The 8960-nt window shown below is 35.0% G+C and overlaps 1 protein-coding gene and 1 non-coding gene across 2 annotated transcripts; one reads left to right on the top strand and one right to left on the bottom strand.

Annotated features, from left to right (window-relative positions):
* The first annotated feature begins 1923 nt into the window (after positions 1–1923).
* On the top strand, positions 1924–1995 carry TRNAE-UUC. Its single transcript has one exon. It is a non-coding gene; the product is annotated as a tRNA-Glu (tRNA).
* Positions 1996–2386: 391 nt separating this feature from the next.
* On the bottom strand, positions 2387–8321 carry LOC107839619 (F-actin-capping protein subunit alpha). Its single transcript, XM_016683190.2, has 10 exons — positions 7976–8321; positions 7754–7869; positions 6976–7065; positions 6274–6338; positions 5079–5240; positions 4705–4783; positions 4374–4451; positions 3177–3251; positions 2997–3032; positions 2387–2823 (listed from the first exon to the last, which is right to left on the bottom strand). Exons 1-10 carry the CDS (start codon positions 8100–8102, stop codon positions 2716–2718), a joined length of 936 nt encoding a protein of 311 aa, XP_016538676.1. The 5' UTR covers positions 8103–8321; the 3' UTR covers positions 2387–2715.
* Positions 8322–8960: the final 639 nt, after the last annotated feature.

Here is an 8960-nt window from a genome sequence, read left to right as displayed (position 1 = left end):
ATTGATTATGTATTTCTTCCTTTTCTTCTCAATAATGGATTTTGAAAAAAGTGTTGTTGAAATTCACAACTTTTTCATATATACTTTTTTCTTTCTTGAAGAAATATATTGATGAAGTGCAATAGAAATGGAGATAGAGAATTAGACGAAGGAGAAAGGAGATTGGGATCGCGGTGTATGAAGAACGATCAGAAGGGGTGAGGGTTTTGGGACTAGGGGTACGGGGTGCAGGTGAGGAAGAAGATGGGTGATGATGGGTTGGATTTCTTTTTTTCTTATTTTTTTTTTATATATAAAATAATAACAACAAGAACAACAACAACAACAACAATAACAACAACAACAACAATAATAATAATAATAATAATAATAATAATAATAATAACAACAACAACAATAAATTGAGCTCTTTTTTTTTAAAAAAGATCACTCGCTTTTCTTTTTCTTTTTTCCACGTCAGCCGTAAGGGGTGAATTTAATTCACTTGAAAGTTGTTAAGGGGGATAAATAAATGAAAGTTAAGTTTAAGTGTTAAAGTGAGTTAGGAGGACAAGTTCAGGAGGGAAAAAATGTCTTATCTTCTTCTATAGAATAGAAATATTTGCTCCTTTTGATAACTAGAATACACATACTTTAAGATTGGATGCAAGGAGTGCAAGTATAGCTTCCGAGGCCTTAGAGCTAGATAGACGAACAGACTACGGACTCAAGGTAAAATAGTTTGAAGCATTAAGAAATAAAAAAGATAACAGAGAGCATGATTAATTATTTTAAACAGTAATTACAACAAAATAGTATAATAATTCAAGTAGAAGAAACAATAGTTAACTAGCAATGTAAATCGAAGGACAAGAAGCTACATAGCAATGCTACGACTACAAAGATGAAAGGATGAGCGAAACAACATTCTACTATCTCCTATTCAAATATGTGTCCTCCATAACTTCCTATCTATGGTCATGTCTAGGACAAGTTGAAGTGGTATCATATCTTGTCTACTCACCGCTCCCCAATATTTTTTTTCGACCTACTTCTACTATCCCTCCCAAACCCACCAACAACTAACCTCTCATACCTCCGCAGTATTGAGGCATTCGTACATCTCATCTCTTTATATGCCCAAAATAACTCAGTCTTAATTCCGTATCTTCTTTTCTATTGAATCATGGGCGAAGCCACATATATCAAAGGGTGGTCAGGTGCACATTTTTCATCGAAAACTTACATTGTGTACCTAGGCTAAATGTTAATATTATGAGCGTGTATTTAATTTTGCACATCCCTAACGCAATTGAGAAGAAAAAATACACATTTTTCGTCAAATTCCTGGCTTTCGCCACTGTATTGAAGCCACACCCACCTATCCTGAATATTAGCACTTCTAATCTTTTCCTTATAGTATGCTTATATAACCATCACAATATTCTCATTTCCGCAACTTTCATTTTCTAAACATGAAAGTTATCGATTAGTCAATATTCCACCCATATAACATTGCTGATCTAAGACTTGCCTTTAAATTTTGATGACACCTTATTATCACCCAAGACTTCAAATATGTGTCTCTATTTTCATTCATCCTGCACCTATACAATATATGACAACACCATCAAAAAAGTTATTTTATTTATCTATATTCTAAAGGGAAAATATAAGAATAAAAGTTAACTGATAAGCAAGTAATAATTGATTTTCAAATACTCTACTATTTTCTCAAATCAATTATTAGAAGTAATAATGCAAATAATATAATGGAAGTGGAATATTTAAAAGCTTTCGCATTAGAATTTACAAGAGAAAGTGTTGTTAACAATTTATCATTGTTAAATTATTACTACATCATTAGGTATCATATCAGTTGGTTAAAATGTAGGATAATTTTGTCCTGGATAAGTAAATTGTGTTAAGACAAAACAACAACCATCCGTTATCGTCCAGCGGTTAGGATATCTGGCTTTCACCCAGGAGACCCGGGTTCGATTCCCGGTAACGGAACTTTTTTATGTCTATTCTGGGGCAATCGCCTTTAGTCATTATTAGTTTAACTCGTTAAGGTTTCATCTTCCTTTGTTTTTTCTTTAAACTTTATAATAAGTTACTGTTGGTCATACTACTCACCCCATGTTTGATGGTGCAATTACCATGGACCATGTTATAATTAATAATATCCGCGTTTCTCCCTTTCACATTCAGGCAGGGCACTTATAAACTATAACCAGCTCATATGCAGTGGGAAGTCGCATGATTAGTGTATCAAGGATGCAAAAATCTGCATTATCCAACGAAATCTTTTGGTCAGATTAAAAGAAGTATCTCATCGAGGTTTGGACAATTTGATGATTGGACTTGCCTTGACCTTTCACACGTTTGGACAAAGTACATCAAATCATCAACAACTAACAAGTATCATTCTTTACCAGCATCGTTCAATCATTACAAGGGTAAAAACCATGAAGACTTCCAATTCAGTACTTATACAACTCTTCACAGCATACACAACTCTCTCAGCTCAAGTGGCAAATGAACAACTAAGGAACAACAGTTCCCACATTAACAAACATGGTATAATGACAGAAAATGAAAATTCCTCTATCAGAGATACAATAGGGAGAAAACAACAAAGAGACGGAGATGGCAATCTCAAGTAAACTCACTTGTCATATCAAGAATGGTGTAGTATACATGTTTAGCTTGTATAAAAGACATGAAATGTTTCTATTTTCCAATTCCAAGTTCTTTTTCGATGTCTCTTGTAAGGCTAAATTGTGCAGTGTTATGCCAAGGGAACAATGTTCGTGTAACGGGAAGCTTCCTCCGCAAGTCCTGCAAAAGTTAAGGAAATATTTATTTTTATCATTTTGATGGTGCAATGTGGTGAGAGGTGTTTCTCCCAGCTAAGATATAGTGAGAAAACATGACTGCTGTGAGATTGTAATGAAAAGCTCTCATGCATCTTTCGTATAAAATACTTTGATTTAAAGGCTTTGAAGGAGTACCTTGAAAGTGGTATCAGGCAATTTCAAGTAAGATGTCTGCAGTAGAAAGGCCGTCAGTAACTTGGAACAAAATACCGGCAACATAGACTTTATAGAAAAGGGACAGAAGAGGGAGGGGGTGGGAAGTGTTAGATGACGTGATCGAAAGGGGTGTAGTGTGATGCAGGAACAACTTAAAACCTGAAGAGACGCCAGATACTCAGTCTCATGGTGGCGAATGATGTTGACCAAGGAAAATGCAGAATCATCTGGGGACTGAGAAAGACACCACAAAATCAGTAAATTCAAACTTAAACCATTGTAAAAGATAAATGAAATCACAATATAGAGTTGTCGAAATTTTATTTCTTTGAATTAATACGATTATTCAAGAAAGATTTTCCTTAAGCTTGACCTTCAAATTTTACACTAGTTAAACAAATAGGGATTCCAGAAACAGTTGTCTCACTTTTCTATTCTTTTTGGCTCTCCGACCATGCTACGTCTTTTTTTACCCGTTCAATTCCCAATCAGATCATTCAAGAAAAGAAATTCTGATTTTAGCTTAACCTTTTCCAACAATAAACAAGCAAAATAATAGGATTTCCAGGAACTGTTGTGTCTTACCCTTAATTTTCTTAACATGACACTTCTATTTCTGCCACCATATGATTCTCAATCAGATTGCTTAGCTACAAAGTGTTGATATTAGTATGACCTTCAATCTCCACATCAGGTACACAAAGTAGGATGTGCAGAAACAGTTATATTCGTTTTCTATTATCTTGGTTGTCTAACCATGCTGGTGGCTTTTTACTCTGATTGAAAATATAAAGTAGGAGACAAATCATGGTAAAGAAAGAAAATTATGAAAAAGCCACCACAGCCAGAGTCTGTTCTACAGGAAAAGTTGGATAGCAATGCTTATAATTTTACTCCAGATGTCGTTCTCTGAAAACAATACATGCTAAGAAGTCAAGAACTGACGGACTTCCCTTATTGAAAACTAGCATCAACAACAATGGTCTCACACTGCAGAAGGGAGGTGAAGAATAGCTAAACTCAGGACTGCCCTTACAACTTTTGAGAAAATTTATCATGATTTATTGCCAAAAGAATTACACACTCATTGCATTCCCCGAGTACCCTCAAAAGGCATCAATCTACAGACTCTACGTGCTGTTCTGAAGCGTTAACACTTAAACACTGATTAAGAAACAAACAAAAGAAACGGCAAAACCAACAGCAGAGAACAGCATCAACACTGGTTCAGAAACAAACAAAAGAAATGGCACAACTTACAGCAGATAACAGCTGTTATACCCCTATGAGTTATCACCATGAAAAGGAAACGACAATAAAGAAAAGAGAAGTTAATGGATAAAATATAGCCCTTACCTGAATTAACGTTGTATCCTTACATTCATGATTTGCATCTAGCTGCACATTCCCCTCTTCAAAGTAATGGGCGCCAACCTGAATAAAGAGCAGGTAAAGGATATACAAGTTTGAATAATTAAGTTTTGATACAAACAACAAAGCGACAACTACCCTCACCCCTAAACTAGATGGTCAGCTCAATCCAAAAACCATAATTTAGTACTTAGTAGTCTCTACATTCATGTGTAAAATTCAGTGAAAAAAAACAGAAAATTGTGAAAAGGCAAAAATAAAGACCAGGAAACCAAAAGGCAAACACTATATGCTCATATTGTTGATGAAAGCACACCTGCATCTTCCCACTCACTTCTATGGATTGAATTTCATCCTTAAATTCAATATTCCATATTGATCGCCAGCTACCATTGCTACAGAAGATGCATATATAGTATTAGGTTCTTTAGACAAGCTATAAGAAGTAACTGCTGACCCAATTGACAAGTCAGACGTATTATAACAAAATTTCACTTGACGCAAGTGACAAGTGTGAAGCTGGCAGGAAAAGTAGGCAATAGACATCCCTCATTCTTTGTTTATACATATCAACCTATTACTTTAGTATCGGTTACAAGTCCTGCTCCACGATGAATCTAACTATTTAGGTAGATACGAAGGGAGTCTTGCACAAATTAATCAGAGTTGGAGTTTTAATAATCTTCACACCAGAAATTCTGAGGACTATGCCTAGCAGCTGAAATCACCACCACAAGTTCAAAGTCGAATCCTGGCTCTTCCACATCCTTTCCCTTGGAACAGTAAACTGAACAGACACCTTTTGGATACGTTTCACTGACATACTTCATAATTTCTGCATCCATGGAAGACCTACACAAGAAATACCACGATTAGGAGAATTTGGCAAGGAAGGTAATCACAAAGCCATTACTCAGAAACAAAGCCCCTAATGGAGAAGAATAGCTAACCATGTTAAGAAGGGAACTCCACATGTAAAACATAGACACGATTAACATAATCTGCATGTTAAGTATGAGGAATTATTGAAGAAATCACTGCATTCTCAAAAATATCTTTTTCTACTCTTAATGCCTCCCAATAATACCAAACTTAGGTGTCGTGCTACCATTTTAGTATCTGACGTAGATGCCATTACCCATTACTTTAGGGACACGTGTTCCTCACAGATAAATTTGAACAAAAAGGTAAACAAGTGTATCATGAATCAGATTTCTTAATGGAATAAACACGCGCATGAATCGTGATGTAGGATAGCTTATAACACTTGAGGTGTATTACTAAGTCTAAGAATACTTTGAAAGGTGAGGCATGTAATGTCATATAGAAGGTCATAGAAGAAATGATACTGACTGAGATGCAGATAGGACAGATTAGCCTAAACTATTTACTTTCAAACTGTTTTGGTAAGCACTGACCAAAACATGCACCTTTTCTTTCAATAAGCAGGAAAGAAAATTTCCACAAGAAGCAACTGTCTTCGCATTTAAATTAGCCCTATCTTAAACTATATTCACAACTACGTATCTGAGAGCTATCTTAGAAAAAAAAAAAAAAAAAGGCAGCCCAGTGCACTAAAGCTACCGCTATGCGCGGTATCCGGGGAAGGGCCCCACCACAAGGGTGTATCATACGCAGCCTTACCCTGCATTTCTGCTAGAGGCTGTTTCCAAGGCTTGAACCCATGACCTCCTGGGTGGAATTTGCAAGTCTTGTTGAGCATGGTTAAAATTAAACTCAAGTAGGCGAAGTAATTGTGAATGTCATAACATAGAAAAATTTCAACATCTCAATGGAAAAATAGAATGTCGAGTGTAATTAAAAAGGCAAGAAAGGCCACAAATATTAAAACTGAGAAATATATTTGATACAAACAGAAGCTTACCTATACTCTTCAACGAAAGCAGATGGAAGTTCTTCATCTCTTGCTGGTCTAACTTCTTTACAAACCTAAAATACATACATACCATGCTTACAAGGAAGTACCACAAAATATTACACCACAATAATAACTAGGAAAAGAAAGAGAAGGGAAATATATTTGAATTTTACCAACCCCTATTATAAGTAGACCATGCACTTGTCATATTAAGCAGAGACTGATTTCACTTTTCCAATCTATTTTCATCTACTCCATTGCATTAACAAGAATAGAAAAGAAATGCATGTTATGTGAAGTTCAAACTGTAGACTGATGAGGATTAATACAAAACCATGGACCATTTATAGTAGAAGGGACTTATTTCACTTCTCCAATATTGGCATGCCCTCCATCACATAAGAGTAGAAAGGAAATGCATGTTATGTGAAGTTCATAACTATTGAGGGATGAGGATAATCATGAACTTGCTATATCAAAGCTCATTTTTCAAGTTTACAATATCTTCACTCTTTATATCCACTTCCATCACATAAACCAATTTAACAGTTGCAAGGTAGTGTGTTAGTGGCACCTCCTTGGTGCATCATCCAATGAGATTCTTAATCTTATGAACAAGAAGAAAGTCAAAACACCAAACTGTATAAAAATTCCAAAAATAACATTTAGTATATATATTTAGCATTATATACTAACTGAACAACTTACTTGCTTGACATGGTCAACTATGGCAACCTGGGCAGTCCGGGGATCAAGATACTCATCCTTATCGACCTCACTAAATGACGTAATCAGTACCTACAAATCAGTGAGCAGAAACTTTAAACAGCTATATAATAATTAAAATAGCTTCCAAGTGGTCATTACTACATAAATGATAAGCATTTTATTTTCTTTTTAGAAGAGTAGAACAAAATCTTAAGACTTCATAAAGAACAGTTCTTCGGAAAGTTTTCTTTTTATTTTGATGAAGTAATCATTTATTGAAGTAGTGGAGAATTCCCCATATACACAAGTGTAATACAAAGGTTGAGAACTTATACATAAACATGGTGCTCAAACAAACAACACCCAACTCTTTTGAATATAGTAGCTCCAGCATCCAAGTACCATGAAATATATCTCTACCGTAAAAGCCCTATTTCGAGCCTTACTAGCGTAATCTTACTTATTTCTCATGCAAAATTTTTTTTATTTAAAGTTTTTTGTGCATATAACTTTTGTTCTTTGTTCTCCCCTTCAGTCTTTGAGCTCTAAAGGATTACAACATTGCAGACAATTTACTTCATTTTTTAATCTTCAAATCCCTAGCAAATAGCAATACTTCATTCACAAATCTTCAACTACCGAAAACCATCAAATCTGAAATGATTAACTTGAATAACACGATTATCCTAAATTACATTTTGAAAGATTAACTTGAATAACACCATTATCCTAAATTACATTTTGAAAGATCTAACACACAATGAAAAACGAGACTTACATCGCCACTTCTGTTTGGAAAATCGAGACAAATCAAGTGAGATTTGTTGTAGGAAGGAAATGACTCCTCAGCCGCTTTCTTATATAAATTTTCGTCTTTCAAAATAGCCCTAACATCTACAAATCAAACAGAAAAATGAAAACAATTAACCGCCGATCGCAAACGAACAACAATGCGGTTACAATTTCAACCACGAAATACAAAAGAGAAGAAGAAGAAGACCTTTGGCGACGTACTGAATTTCGCCGGCGGGGGCATTGAGAAGGAACCATTTGGCAATTTCGATTTTTTGGTCATCGGTCAGTTGTGTTTCTTCTGATTCCACAAAATCTTCCTCTTCTTCTGACATTTTTTCTTAATTTTTCAGTTTTATTAACAAAAATTCTTCTCCATTGAATTCAATTCAATTCAAATTTGAAGAAGATACCATCAACCCCACCAAAGTTCTTCTCCCCCTTCTTTTTTGTTTAATTATTACAGTGGAGTTTCCAGTTTTTAATCCTTTCCAGTTTTGTCCCTGCTCCCACATAGGAGAAATATGTAAACTGAGGTCACTGTGGGTGGGTCCCACTTAAGAGAACATGTTGCTCTTTCTAGTAATTTAAACCGCTGGATTAGGCTTTTTCCTTCCCAAACAACGTATTCACATCGATTAACTTTGTTTCTAATACATTTGTAATATAAAATACTAATAATTTTACTTTTTCAAAAATGGATTTTTTTTTTTCAAACACATCCCTAACAGAGTTAACCTAATTTTTTTAATTTAACTATTTTGATACACTATATTCTTAAAAATTTGCTGTTGAATATGAGTTAGCATTTTGATCCGTTAAACAATACTATGTTGACTCAAGTATTAGATGAATCTTTCAACTTCAACCACCGATTAAACTTAAATGGATTGAATGAATTATTTAAAAGAATCCCACTTCGGTGAAAAACCCAACCCACGGTGATGCAAAATACATAGCACTAAGAATGAGACTTTTATCGTTAATCTGTGAATCGAAGCAATATTGTACCAACCGGTGACCTCATCCTGTAGGGACCCCAAAGGGGCAGAAAGGGTCAAATGAGGAGAAAAAGCAAGGGCCCCCATGAGAGAACATATTATACAAACCTTCTTGGAAAGGGATGGATTGACAGAGGGACTCTAAACCATACAGCAAAATAATGCGTATAACTTGATAGCGTCAATAAATTT

The sequence above is a fragment of the Capsicum annuum genome, chromosome 8 (genome assembly GCF_002878395.1).
Source record: "Capsicum annuum cultivar UCD-10X-F1 chromosome 8, UCD10Xv1.1, whole genome shotgun sequence".
Classification (NCBI taxonomy): Eukaryota; Viridiplantae; Streptophyta; class Magnoliopsida; order Solanales; family Solanaceae; genus Capsicum; species Capsicum annuum.
Note: the sequence above shows the minus strand (reverse complement) of the source record. Positions and strands in the feature narration are given on the sequence as shown.